This window comes from Loxodonta africana, chromosome 27 (assembly GCF_030014295.1).
Source record: "Loxodonta africana isolate mLoxAfr1 chromosome 27, mLoxAfr1.hap2, whole genome shotgun sequence".
In the NCBI taxonomy this organism is placed as follows: Eukaryota; Metazoa; Chordata; class Mammalia; order Proboscidea; family Elephantidae; genus Loxodonta; species Loxodonta africana.
In genome coordinates, this window is record NC_087368.1 from 11,968,924 (window position 1) to 11,994,724 (window position 25,801).

Genomic DNA, 25,801 nt, shown 5'->3' on the forward strand with positions numbered 1-25,801 from the left:
AATGTAAGACTCATGAAAGAAGAGGGAGCAGAGCTGGGGGTGGAACCCAGATCTACGTACCACCAGGACCCATGCTCCTTCCATTACCTCTGTTGACTCTGCCCTCGTTGGAGGCTAGTTTGGTCTAATGATTCAGAATCATGAAGACAAGTACAAACCGAACCGAACCGAACCAAACCAAACCAAACCTGTTGCCATTGAGTTGATTGCAACTCATGGTGACCCTATAGGACAGAGTAGAACTGCCCCAAAGAGTTTCCAATGCTGTAATCTTTACAGAAGCAGACTGCCACATCTTTCTCCCATGGAGCAGCTGGGGAGTTCAAACCATCCACTTTTTGTTAGCAGCCGAGCACTTAACTGGTGCACCATCAGCGTGCCTTTGAAAAGTTCAGTCATGTTCTAATTATAACAAACTACAGAGTTTTTTTTTTTTTTTTTTTACAGAGTAGGCAGAATTCTGATCAGCCCATAAATCACCTGTGCAGGGTGCCCTTTTTGACCATTCCTCTTCTCACCAAGATTAGAGCTTATGCTTCTCCCCTTTACGCACTCCCCATCCTTGTACACGCACCCTAGTTTGCCCTGGCCATGCTAGGCTGTGATTTATTTACATGTCTTTCTCTGCTATGAGACTGAGACACTTGAGAAAACCGTGCTTTGTTAATTTCTATCTGTCTTCGCCACACCACGTGAGGTGCCTAGCACCCAGGAGGTGCTGCATAGGTCCTTAGTGAGGGAAGAGAATGGAAAATGGAATGAAAATGGTGACCCATCTGACCCATCTCTCCCAATTTAACTCTGGTTCTTGACTCTGCATGCCCATTTGAATCACCAGACCAAATACACCAGAATCTCTAGGGTGGGACCCAGGTATCAGTACTTGAAGACCTCCCAAGTAGTTCCAATGTGCAGATAAGGTTGAGAATAACTGACGAGTATTGGTAGTGTGGAAAGGTAGCTCTGTGATATGAACCTGTCTTCTGATTTCTACCCCAATCCTCTACACTCAAGATACCTGTCCTAATTGGGTTTTCATTCTCACCTTGCATCCTAGCAAAGTACATAGCACATTGTGGAGGAAGACTCCTGCCTCAGTTTCTGGATATCATTCTCTCATTCTGGGGGGGGCCACATCTATAAAATGGCAGTTTGTATTTCCAGCAATGTGCTCAATATTCATACTCTCTAGATAGCAGACAGATAAGCCATTCTATTACAGAACATTTCATATAGTCGGAAACCCATGTCTGTGCTGGGCCCAAGGAGTGGATGGCAACTTGGCCTTGAGAAGCTTTAGGAGACCAGGAAGGGAAAGTGTACGTCCCACAGGGACTGTATGAGCTCGTGTGTGCCTGTGTCTGTACATGCATGTGTACGTGTGTGTGTGTGTGCATGCTTAGGAAGTCAGAGTGGAGGGAATCGGTGGTGATGTCTCCTTCAGAGGGCCAGAGATGGATCAGACTGGCAGGATTGCCTTTTGGGTTTGAGGATCAGATATTTGAGGGGAGCGTCCCTCCAAGGCCACCCATAGAGCAGCTTTATGCCTCTCTCTAGCTGTTCTACTTCGCGGATCACCTCGCAATGACCTCTTAGCGATGACTACAAGGCAGAAAAAAAAAAAAACTGTTGGCTGTCAGGGGCTGAGAGGAATTTCTAAGGCTCATGGGGATTAAAAATCTCTCTGTCGCAGCAGGAGGGGGAATGATGCCTTCTGTCCATTCGTATTCAAGTGTTTTTTTTTGAGCACCAACGTCACTGACTTTGATGGGAGAATAAATTAATTCCAGAGCACCGACTTGAAATTTCCTGACTCTGCCTGTCTATTGTCTATCTACCCACATGAAGGAGAGACTGCGACCCTTGTCAGTTTTTAAGCGAGCAGTTTGCAATTACACATTCTTCCAGGGAGACTTTTAAAAGAGCTCTGAGGTTTTCAATCATGCTTTTCTTCCTTAGATATTTGTCTATTTTAACATGGAGCTGCCTTCTTTGTATGAAAAGAAAAAAAAAAAAAAATCGCTCCCCTAGCTTTCAGAAACTTAATTTTCTTAGGCAGCTGGGGCTAATAGCTTTGGTATTATCCTCTTAAACTTTACAAAAGAATCCTTTACGGTAATTCATCACGTAATTCCTAAGGTGCTGTATCTTATTTTTATACTGAATCTACATTTTGGGGGGGAATACAAAAATCTTCCCAATCTTTGATTCACTTTATAAAAGGATAAAAGCTTTAGAAGATGTACGTGTCACTCTGATAATAGTATTTGCCTTTAGTAGGTAAGGCAATCAGGAGACGGAAAAGTTGAGTGAATTGTTCCCGATTGTCCAATACTTAAGCCATAGGATCAGGGAGAGGGTCTGGGCATGGATATCTTAATTTCTGGACAGCCCATAAACTTTTCTGCTTAGGATTCATTATTAGACTGCTTTTACTCCTGGAGACTCAGATTCATATATACGTATGAGAGACGTATTAAGTGCTTTTACCTCACTTTATCTCTTTTACAAGTATTTTCAGTTTTAAAGAGTTATTAAGAATCCCCAACACTTCCCCTCCCCTCCTTCTTGCCTTTTAATACATACACTACGTGGAGTCCCTGGCCAGTGGAAATGGTTAACACGCTTACTGCTAACCGAAAAGTTGGAGGTTCGAGTCCGCCAAGAGGTGCCTCAGAAGAAAAGCTTGGTGATCTGCTCTTGAAAAATCATCCATTGAAAACACTATGGAGAACAATTCTGTTCCGACCATGTGGGGTCTCCATGATAGTAACTGGATGGTAACCGGTTATTATGCTAGATTATTCCTGCGTGTGTTACAGAAAGATGAGAGAGAAAAATTGTATTGATGTCTTGGGGAAGCTTAGAGAAGCTTCTGCTATAGTGGAGGTGTAATTTTTTTTTTAATTATTTTTTTTTTATTGTACTTTAGATGAAGGTTTACAGAGCAAACTAGCTGCTCGTTAAACAATTAATACACATATTGCTTTGTGTCGTTGGTTGCCAACCCCATGACATGTCAACACTCTCCCCTTCCTGACCTTAGTTTCCCCATTACCAGCTTTTCTGTCCCCTCCTGCCTTCTCTTCCTTGCCCCTGGGCCGGTGCACCCATTTAGTCTTGTTTTACTTTATGGGTCTGTCTAATCTTTGGCTGAAAGGTGAACCTCAGGAATGATTTCAAAGCTGAGCTAAAAGGGTGTCTGGGGGCCATGCTCTTGGGGTTTCTCCAGTCTCTGTCAGACTCAGTCTTTTCTCTCCTTGTAGAAATCTTCACATGATATAAATCTCTCTAGGAATCCTCCCTGTACTTGGGCCTCCAGGGGTCGGAGCTGAAATTAAGTCATCTTTACAGTCAATATCTCAAGCTTAAGTGTGAGAAGAATCATTTCAACCAGGTAATGTGAAAGGACTCTTGCCTTCTGCTAGAGGTGTACAGGAGGGGAAGTGTCAGCAAGGGCCGGAGTGTTTAAAGCTCTGGCTTCACTGTGCCTGGTCATTCATCCCCTAAATGTCTTCGCACCCGTTTGAGTTACTGGAGGTGACCAAGTGGAATCCAGAGCAGTCCAGCGGGAAGGAAGGAGACTGATGGGCCCTTTCCCATTACCCGTCTTATTTGTTTCTCACTATACTATGGTCACTAAAAAAAAAAAATGATGTGTCATTTCCTGTGGCGTGTGGGGTAACAGGTTTTCAAAATTGTTATCACCAATTCTGAAACTAGAAAGAAGTTATACTATAGCATAAAATTTCTCAGAAACTTGGAAGATAGAGTCACTTTATTTTCCTGGTTTAAAAGATTAGTTGCTGCTCATTACTATGCTAACTAACCTTGTTTAACAACCACACCAGGGAGTCAACTGAGATTTACAAATATTTAAATTTAGATTGATTCCACCTCCAAAAGTCTTCTTGAACACACACCTGAGCTTCTTTACCTCAATCTGGAAATACTGAATAAAGACAGAATAAAACCAGTTTAACGTAATTTATGTAAATCACTTGTTACAGGGCATTCCTTGGTGGGAAAGGCCAATATTTAGTATCAAGTAAAAACAATATGACAGTGATCTGATCTTAAAATCATGTTTTCTATACACACACACACATTTGCACAGGCACAGATACCTGCATGTGCATGCAGGCAGACACGTGACCCTCTACTAAAGCTACCAATAGTGTTTGAGGTCATTAAACTGAAATATCGTGTTAAGATAGATCTAAGTTCAAATCCTGCCTCTGGCTGTGTGACAGTGGGCAAACTACTCCCTGCACAGTTTTCTTCTTTGGTTAAACAATGCTTACAATAGTGAGGATTAGATGCAATAATGTCCTATAAACCAGGGCTTCCCAAACTCTGCAGTACACAAAAAAGATGTACATGTCACTCTGGTAATAACATCCGCATTTTGCAGGCGAAGCAATCAGGAAACAGAAAAGGTCAGCAGTTTGTTTCAGATCATCCATACATCAGCCAGCGAGCCATGATGAAGGCTCTGGGAATCTAGCTAAAAAAATAGATTCGGATTCAGTAGGTCTGGGGTGAGTCTAGAATTCTAAGTGAGTAGGTGATGCTATCCTGATAGTCCATGGACCAACCTTTGAGTAGTAAGGCACATATTAAAACTTCAAAACTGAAAACCATAATTGCTATACAGTGGTCCTGCAAGCCAATTAAGAAAAGAAATCTGAGAAAGGATTTTGTTGGGTGACCAAGGTGAGCATGGTACAAACTCACTCAGCTTCTCTAGGTGTGGAGTGGGTGAAACATTTAGAGAAGGTTGTATCCTGTTCTTTCATGAGTTTCTGCATGAGGAGTTGCTAGACTAATTTCCATTGACCTGCTGAGAATCAGCCAGGGACCATCTGAACCCACATGAGAGACGATAAATTCAGCTGCCCTGTACTCTCTTACCTGTCATAGTCTTGGCAAATCTCCCCCACAGCCACCAAGGCCTTCAGGTACTCGTTGGGTTGATAGGGGTGGATGTAGTGCAGGGAACAGCTGTTCCTGGGGTCCCCGTTGGAGGCAGTGAAATCTATAGCTACCTGGAAGAGGAAGAGAGGAGAAGAGGTGGGTTTCAAGTGAACGTATCTCCTAGGAATTGTGATTCGCCACAAGGAGACATGGCCACAGATGGAAAAAAGCAGCACCTTATATACCCTGCCCAAAAGGAAAGTTAGAGAAGAAATTAATTAGCTAAGAAAACTAGTTAGCAATTTGGTTATGACCTTCTCTGTAGTCTCCTTCTTCCCCACTTCCTCCTCCCTGCCATGTGTTCTCCTTGTCCAAAACAGAACTTGAGATTGAAGTCTAGGTCAGAAATCCTAGCCACTGCTGACTCATGTCATCAGGCAGTAAGCAGAATATTCTCCACATTTCACTAAGAAAAGGTTTCTGTGTTCTCTGTGTAGGACAACTTCATCTCTGAGGCATAGGTTAAACCCCTTAACATTGAATTCTATGTTAAAGACTAGGCTTATGTAAACAAAGCCATTGTCATAGTTTATGAGTGGCCAGCTGTAGACAGACATGTTGTCCTGGTTATAAAAAATGTTCTTCAAGAAGCAGCTTCATGTAAGACATTCAACTTTTTGTTCCCCATTCATGTAAGAATTCTTACCTATGACCAAGAATATGACTGACCACTTATGTCACTTTGAGTGGGAAATGGAGAAGTGAAACCTCTATCTTACCACTTGTTCTGTGCCACTGAGTCCGTTTCAACTCATAGCAACTCCAGGTAACAGAGCAGAACTGCCCTATAGGGTTTCCTAGGCTATAATCTTTGCGGAAGCATAATCTTTATGCAGAGCTGCTTGGTAGGTTCGAACCACTGAATGTTTAACTGTTCGTGCTACCAAGGCTCCTTATTTTACCATGAAGTAGTCACTATTCTTCAACTTCTTACATATTTTCTCACTCCCATCATCATACCCATCTAAATAAAAGTTAACTCAGGAAACACTTCTTAACAGCAACAACAGCTTAAGCCTGAAGGGTGTAAAAATGAGACGCAGCATTTCTTCTCATTTCCAACATAATCACCATCTAAATAAAGAGTTTAATCCAGCAAATGGTTCACAAAAAATGCTTAAGCTTGGGTGTAGGTATTAAAACGAGGCGTCATAGAGGAAGAAGGAAACATTCATGTTCCATCTTTCCCTTCTCTCTTGGGCTCAGCAAATTCATTCACTGAAAATCTCTCTTTTCTCTTATGCTCTTGTGGATAGAAAGTGCTATTTGTATTATATCTGGCAAAGCTCAATTATAACGGATTACTGGACTGCCCTATCGGGTTTGTTAAGGTGAGATGTTACTTCTAGAAGGTCAGAGAGAAGGTGCCATGTGCTCCATTTGTGTTTCTTAAGGATCAGCCTGTAAGAGTAAAGCTGATGGGAAAAAAAAAAGTAACCTTGAAATCAAATCAAAGTGACCAGAAAAGAAAAGCAATTGGCTAATAAACAGTAATTCACTTACAACTTTTTATTCTTTACAAAATTATTATTCCATCACTGATTTTTTTTTTTTTCTTTTCTTCACCACCCCTCCACAGGACTGTGGGTGAAAATAAATTTAGACAGGGTTCAAACTCTGTTTTTGGCATACATAGATGTTTTAAAGAAGAGGGTACCAACTGACAAAATGCTGATAGCAACAGTGTGCCTGAAGGAAAGGCCAGGTGGAGAAAAATTGCCTAGTCCCTCCCTGACCCTTAGATGTTCTCAGTTTGATGTAAAAAGGAGGAAAGAAGAGATGAGTGATCTTTGTTAAAACCCTATTCTGTCTCAGGCACCGTACTAATTGCTTTATAGACATTATGTTATTTAATATTCAGAAAACTCTGGGAGATATTATTACTCCATTTTAATGATGAAGACACTGATGCTCAAAGGTGAGGAAGGTCACAGGTAAGAGGAGTGGAGGTGGGTTTAAATCTAGGCTTATATGGCTCCAAAGACTGTGTTCTTCCATAACATTCAAGAGAACATGTATGATCAATATACCAAGGCTTCTTATGGATATGAAGATTCCCATAAAAAATGGAAGGAGTTGGCCTTGAGGCAGGGAGACCAGCTAAGAGGCTACTACAGTAATTTAGGAGAGAAAAACCGCCTTGACCAAACAGCTTTGTGCCCAAAGCAGTTATAAAATACAGGAAAGGGAGGGACTATTGAAATATGTGCGTATGTGGAGGGGGGTGTGTGCGTGTATGCATGTGTACGCACACACGACACACAATGGTGGGAATATATGCTACTGCGGACTACTGGAAGTGACCCAAAAGAACCACTGAAATCTCAAATCTTCTGAGATGAGTTTCAGCCTGAAGGGGAGAGAAAGCCAATCCACTGGAAATGTTAGGAAGATGTAGGTGAAGATCCTTTTAATCGAGGATTGTGATACAAATCTAGTGGTGGGTGGAGTCTACAGGTATTTTGTGAACAGAAGGTGGTGTGAAACACCCTGGGATCCATCCATGAGGCCCTGACCAGACAGAGGTCCAAAAACAAGCGCATAATTCTGGGAAAACTTCCTCAAAAGGAACGCTCAAGGGGCACTTGAGAGACAGTGTTCGAAGAAATCATACACCTGGGGACCTCTGAGTATACTAAGCTCAACCTCCCAGAGCCTTTTTTTCCCAATGAGACTCACTTGAGAGACAATGACACCTTGCAAGTACGTACATAGTGTTTAAAAGATAAAAGCAGCACTTGGAAGTCCTGGTGTAAAGCCACCCCTTTCTTTCCTACTGAAGAAAACATTTTAGAATTCTAGATGGTGTGAGGATGTTGTTATGGAGATAGCCTTGATTCTGCCCTAATTTATCTAAAAAAGTAAATTATTGGCAAATGCTGATACTTTATAAAGTACTCTCACCTCTCTTCTAGATGTCCTTCATAATGGATCACAACACTCCTCACAACTAAAGGCACCAGACCTGTGCTTTGTGAAACTGTCCCAGAATACAACATGTGCTGAGTACATGACTGAGACTCCTCAAGGGTCAAGAGTTTTCTGTGATGACAAAAACATGTTGATGTCTTGCTATAAAAGCAGACAATGATTCGGGTAATACAAAGATCAGAGAAAAAAGACTTCCATAAAGAAAAATTGCAACTCCATACACGACAAAGCTTCAGGAAAATTGTCTCTCTTCGTCTTTCAGGCATGGGCAACAGCCTCTAAGCACGCAGACACCAAGCAGCAGGACCTGAGTATATCACTTAGATGAGTATGTGGTAGTATCTGGTGAAGTGTGCAAGGTATGGATGAGCACACATTTCAGCAACCATGGATTTTAAAAACTCAAAATGCAACAACAAATCACAGGGTCAGGACTTGGGTGGGATGAGAGCGGCAAGCAGGGCATAAGACCCAGGGAGGCGCTCATTCTTGGCTGACTATGCGCCTGCACGACCCTGAGAATGAGTGCTTCCTGCAAGTTTGTACCTTAGGCATCTATCTCTCTTCTTCATGCTTGTCCTGCCCCTGCTGAGTCATTTCTAACAACTCTTCATCTTCAGGTTTGCAATAATTCCTTTATGTGTAATGAATAAGGGCGGGACAGAGATGATGGTCACAAGGGGATTATGACTGAAGACATTAAGGACAGAAAATGAATCAGATTTGATGACCCAGTGAACGTGGAGTTGAGTGTCAGAGAAAGAGTACAGTCAGGTTTCTCTGGAGATGGAGGAAAATAACCCCGTTTTGGGGGTCCTGCAACAATCTGAAGGTCAGTGTTAGAAGGTTGGTATTGAGCCGCCTGTTCTTGGTGGACATAAAAATATGCCTGGTGAAAAATTTCCTTTTTTTCCTGCAATCCTTTGGGGTTCCCACTTTGTCCATGGGAATGACCCCTGTGGATGTGACAACCTTGGAGACTATGCCAGCTCAGGAGATTCTGATAAGCTCTGGAGGATAGTGTGAACTTAAAAATTAACTAATGAAAAAAGGAAATAAACCAATGATCCTTACCACCTGCCTCTTTCAGTACTTCTTTTGCTCATACAACAATATTTTATCATATGGCTATACAGCAATGAGCAGTCTTAAGTACATGGCAGCTAAAAGATTTTTTTTTTTTTTTTCTGTCTGGCCAGTGATGGTTTCTAAAGTCTCCTGATGAAGCTGGAGATAAAATGTCTATCTTCAGGAGGTGGCCTTCTACCAAGAATTCTCTGTGCTCTTTAAAGGAAGCATTAGTGGAAAGAGAACAGAGTGAAAGGGTAGGTTTATTTTGAAAAGCAATGGGGAGGCAGTGAAAGACAGGATTAAGTTGAGAAATAATAGCAAGAAAATGACTGAAAAATGCCACTTTGTGGAGGTGGAAGCCAACGCCTGATTTCCTCAATGTCCGTTTGTGAGTCGAGCCACCACATTTTCATTTTTTGATAGGAAGCTTTTATGAAAGCCTGTGGTTCTGGTATGCGGTCCAATCTTCTCAGCGGGCAGCTGCAGAATTGGCGCTTGTTGCCCTCCCAGGAGGCCTTGCTCACTGTTAAGCTGAGCTGTGAAGGAGCTTTGCAAAAACTCATAAAGTAAGAATGCAAAATTCTCCCTCCGAGGCCACCATGGTCCCCAATGCCTGGAGCTGCTGGTGGGAGAAGGTGGGAAGGGAGTTGATGAGCACCTTTCTTGGACATATTAAACCAGGGCTTCAAACTGGAGCCTTCTGGCTCGAACCTCTGCTGAGAATTTGCATTTCTAACAAGTTCCCAGGAAGTTATACATAAGAATCACCTGGGAATATTGTTAAAATGTAGGTTATGATTCAGTATATCTGGGGTAGAGATGCAAATTCTCAGCAGGGAAATTATTGAAATGCAAACTCTCAGCAGAGCTTCAAACCAGAATGAATCATTTCAAAGCCCTGGTTTAAACATCTTCCATGAAACAACCCACTCCTCACATCCTTTCCCCACATGTAGCAAACACGCCATGTCAAAATCTCCCGGAGGTTTCTTTTTTTAAAAATTTTTAGTGTGCTTTAAGTGAAAGTTTACAAACCAAGTCAGTCTCTCATACAAAAACTTATGTACCCCTTGCTATATACTCTTAGTTGCTCCCCCTCTAATGAGACAGCATACTCCTTTCCTCCACTTTCTATTTTCCTGTCCATTTGGCCAGCTTCTGCCCCACTCTGCCCTCTCATCTTTTCTCCAGACAGGAGCTCTCCAAATAGTCTTATGTGTCTACTTTATCCAAGGAGCTCATTCTTCACCAGTATCATTTTCTGTCCCATTGTCCAGTCCAATCCCTGTCTGAAGAGTTGGCTTTGGGAATGGTTCCTGTCTTGGGCTAACAGAAGGTCTGGGGACCATGACCACCAGGGTCATTCTAGTTTCAGTCAGACCATTAAGTCTGGTCTTTTTACGAGAATTTGGGGTCTGCATCCCACTGTTCTCCTGCTCCCTCAGGGGTTCTCTGTTGTGTTCCCTGTCAGGGCAGTCATCGGTTGTAGCCAGGTACCATCTAGTTCTTCTCATCTCAGGCTGATGTAGTCTCTGGTTTATGGGGCCCTTTCTGTCTCTCAGGCTCATGATTACCTTGTGTCTTTGGTGTTCTTCATTCTCCTTTGCTCCAGGTGGGCTGAGACCAATTGATGCATCTTAGATGGCTGCTTGCTAGCATTTAAGACCCCAGACACCACTCTCCAAAGTGGGATGCAGAATGTTTCTTAATAGATTTTATTATTTCAGTTGACTTAGATGTCCCCTGAAACCATGGTCCCAAAACCTTCACCCCTGCTACGCTGGCCTTCAAAGCATTCAGTTTATTCAGGAAACTTCTTGGCTTTTGGTTTAGTCCAGTTGTGCTGACCTCTTCTGTATTGTGCGTTGTCTTCCCTTTCACCTAAAATAGATCTCATCTACTACCTAATTAGTGAAAACCCCTTTCCCTCCCTCCCTCCCTGCTTTCATAACCATCAAAGAATATTTTCTTCTCTGTTTAAACTATTTTTCAAGTTCTTATAATAGTGGTCTCATACAATATTTGTCCTTTTGCAACTAATTTCACTCAGCATAATGCCCTCCAGATTCCTCCATGTTATGAAATGTTTCACAGATTCATTGCTGTTCTTTATCAATGGATAGTATTCCATTGTGTGAATATACCACGATTTATTTATCCATTCATCCATTGATGGGCACTTTGGTTGCTTCCATCTTTTTCCTATTGTAAACAATGCTGCGATGAACATGGGTGTGCAAATATCTGTTAGTGTAACAGCTCTTATTTCTGTAGGATGTATTCCAAGGAATGGGATTGCTAGATCATATGACAGTTCTATTTCTAGTTTTTAAGGAAGTGCCAAATCGATTTCCAAAGTGATTCTACCATTTTACATTCCCACCAGCAGTGTATAAGTGTTCCAATCTCTCCACAACATCTCCAACATTTATTATTATTATTATTATTTTTGATTAATGCCAGCCTTGTTGGGGTGAGATGGAATCTCACTGTAGTTTTGATTTGCATTTCTCTAATGGCTAATGATCGTGAGCATTTTCATGTATCTGTTAGCTACCTGAATGTCTTCTTTAGTGAAATGCCTGTTCATATCTTTGGCCCATTATTTAACTGGGTTATTTGTCTTTTTGTAGTTGAGTTTTTGCAGTATCACGTAGATTTTAGAGATCAGGTGCTGATTGGAAATGTCATAGCTAAAAACTGTTTCCGAGTCTGTAGGTAATCTTTTTACTCTTTTGGTGAAGTCTTTGGATGAGCATAGGTGTTCAATTTTTAGGAGCTCCCAGTTATCTAGTTTTTCTTCTGCATTATTAGTAATGTTTTGTATACTGTTTTTACCATGTATTAGGGCTCCTAACGTTGTCCCTATTTTTTCTTCCATGATCTTTATTGTTTTAGATTTTATATTTAGCTCTTTGATCCATTTTGAGTTAGTTTTCGTGCACGGTGTGAGGTATGGGTCTTGTTTCATTTTTTTTGCACATGGATATCCAGTTATGCCGGCACCATTTGTTAAAGAGACTGTTTTTTCCCCATTTAACTGGCTTTGGGCCTTTGTCAAATATTGGCTGCTCATAAGTGCATGGCTTTATGTCTGGATTATCAATTCTGTTCCATTGGTCTATGTATCTGTTGTTGTACTAGTACCAGGTTGACTACTGTGGCGGTATAATAGGTTCTAAAATCAGGTAAAATGAGTCCTCCCACCTTGTTCTTCTTTTTCAGTAATGCTTTACTTATCTGGGGTCTGTTTCCCTTCCATATGAAGTTGGTGATTTGTTTCTCCATCTCGTTAAAAAATGTCGTTGGAATTTGGATCAGAATTGGATTGTATCTATAGATGGCTTTTGGTAGAATAGACATTTTTACAATGTTGAGTCCTCCTATCCATGAGCAAGGTATGTTTTTCCACTTATGTAGGTCTCTTTTGGTTTGTTGCAGAAGTGTCTTGTAGTTTTCTTTGCATAGGTCTTTTCCATCTTTGGTAAGATTTATTCCCAAGTATTTTACCTTCTTGGGGGCTACTGTGAATGGTATTGATTTGGTGACTTCCTCTTCAATGTTCTTTTTGTTGGTGTAGAGGAATCCAACTGATTTTTGCATGTTTGTCTTCTATCCTGATACTCTGCTGAACTCTTCTATTAGTTTGAGTAGTTTTCTGGAGGATTCCTTAGAGTTTTCCGTATATAAGATCATGTCATCTGCAAATAGAGATACTTTTACTTCTTCCTTACCAATTTGGATGCTCTTTATTTCTTTGTCTAGCATAATGGCTCTGGCTAGGACCTCCAGCACAATGTTGAATAAGAGTGGTGATAAAAGGCATCCTTGTCTGGTTCCCGATTTCAAGAGGATGCTTTCAGACTCTCTCCATTTAGGATGATGTTGGCTATTGGCTTTGTCTAAATTCCCTTTATTATGTTGAAGAATTTTCCTTCTATTCCTATTTTGCTGAGTTTTTATCATGAATGGGTGTTGAACTTTGTCAAATGCCTTTTCTGCATCAATTGATAGGATCATGTGGTTCTTGTCTTTTATTTATATGATTACATTAATTGTTTTTTCTAATTTTGAACCATCCCTGCATACCTGGTATGAATCCTACTTGGTTATGATGAATTTTTTTTTTTTTGATATGTTCTTGAATTCTCTTCACTAGAATTTTGCTGAGGATTTTTGCATCTACATTCATGAGGGATATAGGTCTATAATTTTCCTTTTTTTGTAGTGTCTTTACCTGGTTTTGGTATCAGGGATATGGTGGCTTCATAGAATGAGCTTGGGAGTATTCCACCTTTTCTATGCTCTGAAGTACCTTTAGCAGTGGTGTTAACTCTTCTCTGAAAGTTTGGTAGAACTCTGCAGTGAGCTGTCCAGGCCAGGGATTTTTTTTATTGGGTGTTTGATTACCTTTTCAATCTCTTGTTTTGTTATGGGTCTATTTAGTTGTTCTACCTCTGTTTGTGTTAGTTGAGGTAGGTAATGTCTTTCTAGGAATTCACCCATTTCTTCTAGGTTTTCAAATTCCTTAGAGTACAATTTTTCATAGTAATCTGACATGATTCTTTTAATTTCAGTTGGGTCTGTTGTAATATCACCCATCTCATTTCTTATTCGGGTTATTTGCTTCCTCTCTTGTTTCTCTCTTGTCAGTCTGGCCAATGGTTTATCAATTCTGTTAATTTTTTCAAAGAACCAGCTTTTGGTCTTGTTAACTCTTTCACTTATTTTTCTGTTCTGTATTTCATTTATTTCTGCTGTAATTTTTATTTGCTTTCTTCTGGTGCCTGAGGGTTCTTTTGTTGCTCTCTATGAATGAATTTTTCATTCATTTGTTCAAGTTGTAGGGATAATTCTTTGATTTTTGCCCTTTCTTCTTTTCATAGGTGTGCATTTATTTATATAAATTGACCTCTGAGCACTGCTTTCACTGTGTCCCAAAGGTTCTGATAGGAAGTGTCTTCATTCTCATTGGATTCTATGAATTTCTTTATTCCATCCTTGATGTCGTCTATAACCCAGTTATTTTTGAGCAGGGTATTTATTTATTTATTTATTTATTGTTTGGTTTCCAAGTGTTTGATTTCTTTTCCCTGCTTTTTCTGTTATTGATTTCTGCTTTTATGGCCTTATGGTCAGAGAAGATGCTTTGTTAATATTTCAATATTTTGTTTTCTGCTAAGGCTTCCTTTATGACCTAACACGTGGCCTATTCTAGAGAATGTTCCATGTGCACTAGAAAAGAAAGTATACTTGGCTGCTGTTGGGTTGAGTGTTCTGTGTATGTCTACGAGGTCAAGTTGGTTGATTGTGGCATTTAGATGTTCCATATCTTTATTGGGCTTCTTTCTGAAATGTTCTGTCCTTCACTGAAAGTGGTATGTTGAAGCCTCCTACTATAATTGTGGAGCTGTCTATCTCACTTTTTAATGCTGATAGAGTTTTCTTTTTTATGTATCTTGCAGCCCTGTCATTGGGTGCATAAATATTTAATATGGTTATATCATCCTGGCATATTGTCCCTTTAATCATTATATAGTGTCCTTCCTTATCCTTTGTGGTGGATTTAACTTTAAAATCTATTTTGTCAGAAATTAATATTGCCACTCCTGCTCTTTTTTGATTGTTGTTTGCTTGATATATTTTATTTCCATTCTTTGAGTTTGTTTTTTTGTGTCTCTAAGTCCAAGGTGTGTCTGTTGTAGGCAGCAAATAGACTGATCATGTTTTTTAATCCATTCTGCCACTCTGTCTCTTTATTGGTGCATTTAGTCCATTTACATTCAGCGTAATTATGGATACGTATGAGTTTAGTGCTGTCATTTTGATGTCTTGTTTTGTGTGTTGTTGACAGTTTCTTTTTCCCACTTAATTTTTTGTGCTTAGCAGCTTATGTTTATGCATTGTATTTCCCTCTTATTCATTGTAGTTGATTTTATTTCTGCTGAGTCTCTATTTTTTTCTTTTCTTTTATTTTGATGTTAGGATTTCTTTCCTTTGTGGTTACCTTAATATTTACCCTTATTTTTCTTTATATTGCCTTGTCTTCCTCTCCATATAAAAAATCTATGACTACATTTCTTGGTTCCTCTTTATTATTTCAATGTTGTCTTCTTTTACGTAATGATCGCTGTTTCCCTGTTTTGAGTGTTTTTTTTAATCTCGATTTATTTTTGTGATTTCCCCATCTGGGTTGACATCTGATTCTTCTGTCCAGTGTTCTAGTCTTGGGTTGACATCTGATTTTTCTGTCCAGTGTTCTAGTCTTGGGTTGATATCTGATATTATTGATTTTCTAAACAGAGAACTCCCTTTAGTATTTGTTGTAGTTTTGGTTTAGTTTTTAAGAATTCCCTAAACTTCTGTTTATCTGGAAATGTCCTAATTTGGCCTTCATATTTGAGAGACAGTTTTGCTGGATGTATGATTCTTGGCTGGAAATTTTTTCCTTCAATGCAATCATCCCACTGCCTTCTTGCCTGCATGGTTTCGCTGAGTAGTCCAAGCTTATTCTTACTGACTCTCCTTTGTAGGTGACTTTTTGTTTATCCCTAGCTGCTCTTAAAATTCTCTCTTTATCTTTGGTTTTGGGAAGTTTGATTATAATATGTCTTGGTGACTTTCTTTTAAAATTTACCTTATTTGGAGTTCAATGAGCATCTTGGACAAATATCTTCTCATCTTTCATGGTATTAGGGAAGTTTTCTGCTAATAAATCTTCAACAATTCTCTCTGTATTTTCTGTTCTCCCTCCCTGTTCTGGTACTCCATTCACTTGCAGGTTATTTCTCTTGATAGAGTCCCACATGGTTCTCAGGGTTTCTTCTTTTTTTAAAATTCTTTTATCTGATTTTTCTTCAAGTATATTGGTGGCAAGTGCTTTATCTTCAACCTCACAAATTCTGCCCTCCACTTGCTCAATTCTGCTCCTCTGACTTTCTACTGAGTTGTCTAATTCTGTTATTTTATTGTTAATCTTCCGAATTTTTTGATTGCTTTTTCTCTATGGATTCTTGCAGCTTATTAAATTTTTCATTATGTTCTTGAGTAACCTTTTTAATTTCTTCAACTGCTTTATGTGTGTGTTCCTTGGCTTGTTCTGCGTATTGCCTGATCTCCTTCCTGATGTCTTGAAGAGTTCTGTATATTAGTCTTTTGTATTCTGCATCCAGTAATTCCAGGAAGGCACCTTCATCCAGAAGATCCCTCGATTCCCTGTTTTGAGAGCTTGTTGAAGTGATCATGGTCTGCTTCTTTATGTGATTTGATATTGACTGTTGTCTCTGAGCCATCCGTGTTATTGTAGAGTTTATTTTATGTTTGCTTACTGTATCTTAGCTTCTTGCTTTGTTTTGTTTTGATATGCCCAAATAGGTTGCTTGAGTGAGCTAGCTTGATTATTTTCACTTCCGAAGCTGTAATGTCCTGTCCCCAGATGGCTAGAGTTGTTAGCAGGTATATGAATAAGCCTACAATTTCATTCACCTTTCTTGTATGGATTCAGCTCAGGTGTCCAGGTAGTTGGTCATCAAGTGTGTGGTACAGGCTATGTCCTACAGTCTTGGGGGGCAGGGGTGATTGGCATAGGTACCGGTATGTGGTTGCAGCAGGGGTTCATGCTTTGAAGAAGGCAGGGGGCTGACAACCATCCTCTCTGAGTGTCTGTGAGGAAAGTACGTCCCTGTTCCCTAGAACACACAGGTGGGTGGGTTCTGCAGATGGACCTTGGGCACCCAATGCTTTTGGTTGTAAAGACTGGGAGGTAGCAATTATCCTTGGACCCCAGTCATGGGTGGCTGGGTGACCTGAGTGGAGCCACTAGTCTTGAAGCCCCTGCTGTGTTTAGGTGAGGACCCTATTTAATAGGCAAAGTGGTGTCAAACCTCAGACACCTACCTTTCCACTGCAGAGCTAAAACAGGTGCAGTCTGTCAATGAGGGCCTATTCTCCTGAAATAGGCCAGCACAGGTCCATGCAGGGGGAACAGTATTCAAAGTCTATGGACTGTTTATGCCTGGACAGGAGCCATTTCTGTCCTGAGCTCCCTAGGTTAGTGGAGCTGGAAGATTATCTTTTCCCCAATTGTGAATTTATTCCTTCTCCAAGGCCAGAAGAACGGCTCAGGTCATGCAACAGGACCTATCTCAGGCCCAGGGAAATCAACAGCCACTGATGCCAGCTTTGGGCGGGGGGCACGGTAAAATATACGCAAGTACTTAGCTTTTGCTGAGAGTGCCGTTCTTCCCTGGTTTTGGAGTTGTGAGTAGGCTGTGCGTCTGGATGTTTCTCCCTGAGGAAACTGTGGCCAAACGCTACCACCAGCCTGCCGCAGCCGCTCCCGGGAATGGTGCCTGAGGGTTCCCAGCGATTCAGGTCTGGCAACTCCTCTACGCTTCTGAGCCATCTCTCCCTCCCCCTGCTGCTCAGTCTGTTTTCTAACTTTGCCTTTGATGTTCAGGGCTTCTAGCTTTCTTAAATGTAATCTTTTTTTTTTTTTTATTAACTTCTATTAAGCTTCAAGTGAACGTTTACAAATCAAGTCAAACTGTCACATATAAGTTTATATACACCTTACTCCGTACTCCCACTTGCTCTCCCCCTAATGAGTCAGCCCTTCCAGTCTCTCGTGACAATTTTGCCAGCTTCCAACTCTCTCTATCCTCCCATCCCCCCTCCAGACAGGAGATGCCAACACAGTCTCAAGTGTCCACCTGATACAAATAGCTCATTCTTCATCAGCATCTCTCTCCTACCCACTGTCCAGTCCCTTTCATGTCTGATGAGTTGTCTTCGGGGATGGTTCCTGTCCTGGGCCAACAGAAGGTTTGGGGACCATGACCGCCAGGATTCCTCTAGTCTCAGTCAGACCACTAAGTATGGTCTTTTTGTGAGAATTTGGGGTCTGCATTCCACTGATCTCCGGTTCCCTCAGGAGTTCTCTGTTGTGCTCCCTGTCAGGGCAGTCATCGGTTGTGGCCGGGCACCAACTAGTTCTTCTGGTCTCAGGATGATGTAGGTCTCTGGTTCATGTGGCCCTTTCTGTCTCTTGGGCTCTTAGTTATTGTGTGACCTTGGTGTTCTTCATTCTCCTTTGATCCAGGTGGGTTGAGACCAATTGATGTATCTTAGATGGCCGCTTGTTAGCATTTAAGACCCCAGATGCCACATTTCAAAGTGGGATGCAGAATGTTTTCATAATAGAATTATTTTGCCAATTGACTTAGAAGTCCCCTTAAACCATGGTCCCCAAACCCCCGCCCTTGCTCTGCTGACGTTTGAAGCATTCAGTTTATCCCAGAAACTTCTTTGCTTTTGGTCCAGTCCAGCTGAGCTGACCTTCCATGTATTGAGTATTGTCCTTCCCTTCACCTAAAGCAGTTCTTATCTACTAACTAATCAGTAAAAAACCCTCTCCCACCCTCCCTCCCTCCCCCCTCGTAACCACAAAGTATGTGTTCTTCTCAGTTTATACTATTTCTCAAGATCTTATAATAGTGGTCTTATATAATATTTGTCCTTTTGCCTCTGACTAATTTCGCTCAGCATAATGCCTTCCAGGTTCCTCCATGTTATGAAATGTTTCACAGATTTGTCACTGTTCTTTATTGATGCGTAATATTCCATTGTGTGAACATACCACAATTTATTTAACCATTCATCCATTGATGGACACCTTGGTTGCTTCCAGCTTTTTGCTTTTGTAAACAGAGCTGCAATAAACATGGGTGTGCATATATCTGTTTGTGTGAAGGCTCTTATTTCTCTAGGGTATATTCTGAGGAGTGGGATTTCTGGGTTGTATGGTAGTTCTATTTCTGTTTAAGGTAACGTCAGATAGATTTCCAAAGTGGTTGTACCATTTTACATTCCCTTAAATGTCATCTTATCACTCGTTTTTTGGGTCTTTGTTTTAAGAGGGTTCACCAGAAGCATCTGACTACTCTGCCATCTTAGCTGCACCTGCTGGACGGTTTCTAAGAGAAGCCTCCGTGAATTGATCTCAGATATTTGCTGAATCTCTCTTTATCATCTGCTTTGGCACTATCAATTGCTAAGCAGCTTTTTTGGAGCCCTGGTGGATCAGCAGAGCCCTGGTGGTGCAGTGGTTAAGAGCTTGGCTGCTAACCAAAACGTTTCCAGTTCAAATCCACCAGCCACTCCTTGGAAACCCTATGGGGCAGTTCTACTCTGTCATATATGGTTGCTATGAGTCAGAATTGATTCAATGGCAATGGGGGTTTGGGGCAGTGTTTTTAGATCTGTATACATTCCAAGGAGCCTTGGTGGCACAGTGGTTAAGAGCTCAGTTGCTAACCAAAAGGTTGGCAGTTTGTATCCACGAGCTACTCCTTGGAACCGAGAGTAGTTTTACTCTGTCTTATAAGGGCTGCTATAAATTGGAATCGACTTGATGGCAACAGGTTTTTTTTTTTTTTTTTTTTTTTTTTGTAGACATTCCAAAGAAAGGTGATCCAAAAGAATGTGGAAGTTATTGAACAGCGTCATTAATATCACATGCAAGTAAAATTTTGCTGAAGATAATTCAAAAATGGTTGCAGCAGTACATTGACAGGTAACTGCCAGAAATTCAAGCCTGATTCAGAAGAGGACATGGAACGAGGGATATCATTGCTGGTGTCAGATGGATCTTGGCTAAAAGCAGAGAATACCAGAAAAATGTTTACCTGCGTTTATTGACTACCCAAAGGCATTTGACTGTGTGGATCATAATAAATTATGGATAACATTGCAAAGAATGGTAATTCCAGAACACTTAATTTTGCTCATGAGGAACTGGTATGTAGAAGAGGCAGTCATTAAAAACAGAACGAGGGGATATTGTGTGATTTAAAATCAGAAAAGTGTGTGCCAGGGTTGTATCCTTTCACTAGACTTACTCAATATGTATGCTGAGCAGATAATCTGAGAAGCTGGCCTATATGAAGAGGAATGCAGAATCAGGATCGAAGGAAGACTCATTAACAATCTGTGATATGCAGATGACACAACCTTGCTTGCTGAAATTGAAGAGGACTTGAAGGACTTAGATGAAGATCAAAGACTACAGCCTTCAGTACGGATTATACCTCAACATAAAGAAAACAAAATCCTCACAACTGGACCAATAAGCAGTATCATGACAAATGGAGAAAAGATTGAAGTTGTCAAAGATTTCTTTTTACTTGGATCCACAATCAATGCCCATGGATGCAGCAGTAAAGAGGTCAAATGATGTATTGCATTGGGCAAATTTGCTGCAAAAGACCTTTGTAATGTGTTAAAAAGCAAAGATGTCACTTTGAGGATTAAGATGCACCTGACCCAAGCCATAGTATTTTTAATGTCATATGCATGTGAAAGCTGGACAATGAGTAAGGAAGACCGATGAAAAACTGATGCCTTTGAATTATGGTGTTGGTGAAGAATATTGAATATACCATGACTGCCAGAAGAACAAACAAATCTGTCTTGGAAGAAGTATAGCCAGAATGCTCCTTAGAAGCAAGGATGGTGAGACTTTGTCTCTACATGTTCTCAGGAGGTACCAGACCCTGGAGAAGGACATCATGCTTGGTAAAGTAGATGGTCAGCAAAAAAGAGGAAGGCCCTCATTGAGATGGATTGACAGAGTGGCTGCAACAATGGCCTCAAACATAGCAATGATTATGAGGATGGCACAGGACTAGGCACTGTTTCGTTCTATTGTACATAAGGTTGCTTGAGTCGGAACTCTCTTGAAGGCACCTGACAACAACAACAAGATATAACTGGACTTATACAATGAGCTTTTATGTAGAGCCTTGGCGCTCAACGGTTAAGTGCTTGGCTGGTAACGAAAAAATTGGCAGTTTGAACCCACCCAGGAGGTCCGAGGGAGAAAGACCAGGAGATCTGCTCCCATAAAGATTACAGCATAGAAAGCCCTATGGGGCAGTTCTAATCTGTCACATGGGTTCAATATGAGCCAGAATTGACTCAATGGCACCTAACAACACCAACATTGTTTAGTCTGGACCATTTCTTAAGTGATAAGTTGAATTCTCGTTCTTTATTTCCACAAACTCCATAGGGGGTAGAGAATAGGAACCTAGACCAGATGGAAAGACCCCTGAGGCCATTTCCTGGAACCTGAACAATTTCTCATGGTTCCTTGCTTATTGGGTAATCTGGTCCTGTCCAGTCCTTATAATTATCATTTAAAATGACTTTATCATAGTCCACTTAAAGGAAATGCTATACTTTACATAGCCTTAATTTACATTTAGGTTGTTTTTAACTTGTCTCTGTGATAATTGGTGTTACAATAAACATCTTTGTGCCTCTGGAAAAGCAATAACTTTCAAAAGTAACCTTTAATTCTTCCACTATTTTCCTCCCAAATACCTTATGGCGTCTGTCTCTTCTATGCCATCTATAATTCTGTATTTGGTGTGTGGAATTCTAGTATCTGGTTTTATTTTTAGCTGCTGTGCCATGTGTCAAACATATTGAACCAAATCTCTCTCCCTGTAGTCTTTGTTTCACCTCCACCTTCCTCTTCCAAGACTGTGATGCAAGAGTTGCTCTTGGGTTGCTATGACTCAAGGGTTCACATAAGGCACAAGGATTATCCTTAGGGGCATCCTTGATCTCCTAAAAATATGTGCAAAATTGGGTGTGTACATTTTCTAACGAGAATGTATATGTCATGTATCAGGTTCTCAAGTTATCCAGGTCACCAAAAAAGAACAAAAGTCAATGACTAGGCTCTTTTTAGCATCATTTATCTCTTTCCCTCCACTGTGTCTTCTTGGCTTTGTCACGTTCTAGCCTAAAACTTTTCTTATGTAATCCTCAATTGCCATATTCCTTTCCTACTTGTGCCTTTCCTTCACTGCGAATCTTCTTGAATAAATATTTATACCTACTGTGTCCACTCCCTTACCTTTGTTTAGATCCTAAATCTTTGGCCTCTCCCATCTCATTCTGCTGAACTTGCTCTTTCAAAGATGATAGACACCTATGCATCAAACGAGTTAACCATTGTTTTTTTATTCTTTTCCATCTGACTTCTCTTAGTATATGGGATTATTGCCCTCCATCTTGTAAGCTTTTCCTCTGTGAGCATTTTAGTTACTGCTTGCTCCTGGACCTCCTTCTCCTCCTCTGGCATCTCTTCTCTTACTATTTTCCAGTGTTTCCCTTGATGCCAAATAGTGGTCTTCTACCATTTTCTGTCATCAGAATTCTTCTCTTTAGCCATCTCATTCAGGCTCATATATATGCAACTCCCATCTCTCTCCTGATATCTAGGTCCATATTTATAAGTACCATCTCCATCAGATACCTGAAAGTATCTTTAACACGTCCCAAACCAAATTCATCATCTTGTTCCTCAAAGAGCAGATTTTTGTAATGGTCATACATCCATAAACAGGACCATCATACTCTGTCCATCAGGCACAAATACTTTGAGTCATTCTGGACTCATGGCTGTCCTTGCTTTCAGTCTCCTCACTGTATCATATGCCGTGGCTTATTGACTGTCTCTCCACAATACCTCTTCCTACTGTTACTACTCTAGACTCTTTAGACTCTTATTACTGTCACCAGGACTATTGCAGTGAGTGTAATCTCATCTTGCTGCTTCTTTCAGACTACCTTCAGGACCAACAATGGCTTTCACCAAACACTTTCAGATTCACTTCCCCAAAGCACAAGACTTATTGCTTCAGTGCCCTGCTCAAGATTCTTCTGAACTTTCCCATATCCACCAAATTACCTCAAACTTCCCTATTCTGGTTTTCAAAGCCTTTCAAGTTCTGTTCCCAAACCACTTCCCTAAAACTCCTCCAAATATGCCTGTTTATCAGTATTAACTCAAGCAAGGATTTATATTTATCATTAGAATATATATACATATATATATATATATATATATAAACCCCATTGCCGTCTAGTCGATTCTGACTCATAGAGACAGTATAGGACAGAGTAAAACTGCCCCATAGGGTTTCCAAGGCTGTAAATCTTTTCTCTCTCTCTCTCTCTCTTTTTTTTTATTGTACTTTAAGTGAAAGTTTACAATTCAAGTCAGTTTCTCATACAAAAACTTATACACACATTGTTATGGGACACTAGTTGCTCTCCTTATAATGTGGCAGCACACTTCTCTCTACCTTTTATTTCCCGTGTCCATTCAACCAGCTCCCGTCCCCCCTGCCTTCTCATCTCACTTCCAGACAGGAGCTGCCCACATAGTCTTGTGTGCCTACTTCAGCTAAGAAGCACACCCCTCACCAGTATCATTTTATGTCTTATAGTCCAGTCTAATCTTTGTCCGAAGAGTTGGCTTTGGGAATGGTTTTAGTTTTGGACTAATAGAGAGTCTGGGGGCCGTGTCCTCTGGGATCCCTCCAGCATCAGTCAGACCATTAAGTCTGGTCTTTTTACTAGAAATTTGAGTTCTGCACTCCACTTTTCTCCTGCTCCATCAGGGGTTCTCTGTTGTGTTCCCTGTCAGGGCAGTCATTGGTGGTAGCTGGACACCATCGAATTCTTCCAGTCCAAGGCTGTAAATCTTTACAGAAGCAGACTGCCACATCTTTCTCCCACAGAGTGATGGGTTCGAACTGCCAACCTTTCAGTTAGCAGCCGAGTGCTTAACCACTGGGCCACCAGGGATATAGATGTATGAATATTTACATTTTTTAAAGTAAAAACCTAGTATCATATTTATTCTCCTAGTTCCTTATTTTTCCTAAACCTAACTCCTCTTTAAGGGTCAGTGTTCGATTCATCACAATTCAACAACAGTATCTTGAATACCCACTACACATCATTTTGGTACCTGAAGAGAACGGCACCCCATCTTTAACACCCAAGGCTAGACCAGGGGCACCCAGTGTCTGTGCAAGACACAAAGGCTTTTTCCTAGCTGCTGTTTGTAATACTTGTTGGTCAGGATCTGGACTGGAAACCAATGGCCACTCAAGAGAGGGGATTGAGGAGAGTTTAATAAAGGGGCAATTTGAGAAAGACTAAGGGAAAATGACAAGAGAGGGAGGGAAGAAGCAATTACTAGGACTCAGTAAGAGTACTACCTGAGGAGAGGGTACCCAGCAGGAGTTCCGGCTTTCTATAGGGTCTCTACAGTCACTGCCTAACCACAGCCTGATTGGCAGAGAGCTGGGGGAATATGTGCCCCAGCTTCTCTCTCCTCCCATTCTCTGGTCTCTGGCTGGTGCCTCCTATTGGCCAAAGCCAACCAAAAGCCAAATGCAAGACAGTCCAGCTGCTGTATCCAAAGAGGCTGGCTTCCTGGGGCACAGAAGGGGAAAGGAAAGAGGTAAAGAGTAGGTCTGGAAGAGGAAATGAGAATTTTCAAAAATTTATGTCACCTTTGGCTCTTGGAGGTCTTTTTCCAGGAAGATAGAAAGTTAGTCTTGGCTAAACTTTTTATTCTCTCCCCTCTGCTCATCTCCATGTGAGGGGGCCCTCTTTTCCTCTCTTCTCATCTCAGCCATTTTCTTGTGCTGCCAGATGGTTTCCGTAAAATTACTGGGCAGATAATAAACACTTATAGATCAAATTAAACAAGACAGATACACTTTTATTAACAGTTTGCATCACAGTTTATAACTTACATTAGATTGTATCGATTGAGCGATAAGAAATTAATAATGAGAAAGCTGACTTAATTTTGGAGGAAAATGGTGATGAAATGACTGGCATTTTTTAAATATACGGCTTAAAATAGAATACATAGCAACACTCTTCTGAGTCCCTAGGCTTAACCCCTACAGAAGGAAGGGCTTCCTGGCAGGCACCATTGATGGTCTGCCCCCATCTTTTTAGCATCCATCGCTACACACTCCTCCTCTTCCTATTCCTTGCTACACACTGCTTTCCCCTGTTTCTCCCACTACACGTCCCTCAGTGGGCACTGGGGGGAGCTGAGAAGCTGTGACGGGGTGGGGTGGGGAGAATCCCTGAGGTGGTACCTTCCAGTGGAGCAGGTCAGCAAAAGAAAGGAGGGGAGAGTGAAGCAGGGAGGGCAATCTTCTGTGTCAGGCAGGCCACAAAGACATCTGTGAGACAAGACGTGGAGCTGGGGTCCTTCTGGGGGTTAAATCTCTGGTTTTGGTTGGGGTAAATTATTTGCCACACCACTCCAAGGGCAAAGGAAGCCTCTGAAGGTTAAACAAAGAGCTGTTCAAGGGCATGAGATCTATAGAATCTAAAACAGACCCAAATCAATAGAGCTTTTGCTTGAAAACCTATAAATAGTTTCCTGAAATCACTGCTTTGCCTACAGTCTTGGAAAACTATTTCCTGTAGTTCTCCTTGATGACATTGCTAGCTTCTCTACTTCCATCCGCATATACCCAGAGCAGTGATGAGCCACAGGCCAGCTAGAGTCAGGTGTGAATGCCTGTAGTGAACGTTTTCTCCTTCTGTGTGTCCCAATGTTCATGCAAGAAGACGAGATGGGTTGTCAGTAGAGAAACTTAGGCTTTAAGAAAATGACCAGACTGTGTAATTAACTCCTGTTAAGTATTAGGGATAAATGAACAATGCCCTGAGTTTAGGCAGGAAGTAGGTAGAACCCTATGAGATTAGCGGAGAGGATAAACCTCTAGCTAGGGACAAGCTGGCCTACTAAACAGCCCCCTATCTCTTTCCTGTTGGAAAACCCCTTTTAGTCCTTGAAGCATCACCATCCCTGGGCCCAGGAATACATTGGTCCAGTCTACTCCCTTGGGATCAAACCTGGACAAAAATTAAACCTATTTCCCTTGCTTTCCTCACATGACTGAGCTCATCTAGGGAGCTAAGCAGG

The 25,801-nt window shown here is 41.1% G+C and overlaps 1 protein-coding gene across 1 annotated transcript in view; it reads right to left on the minus strand.

The window, feature by feature from the left end:
- Nucleotides 1–25,801, minus strand: part of CPNE4 (copine 4) — a 504,022-nt gene that overhangs the window by 31,303 nt on the left and 446,918 nt on the right. The window contains exon 11 of the mRNA XM_064277332.1: nucleotides 4,915–5,048. Within this exon, the coding sequence (XP_064133402.1) occupies nucleotides 4,915–5,048 (134 nt within the window). The remainder of the gene's footprint in view (nucleotides 1–4,914; nucleotides 5,049–25,801) is intronic.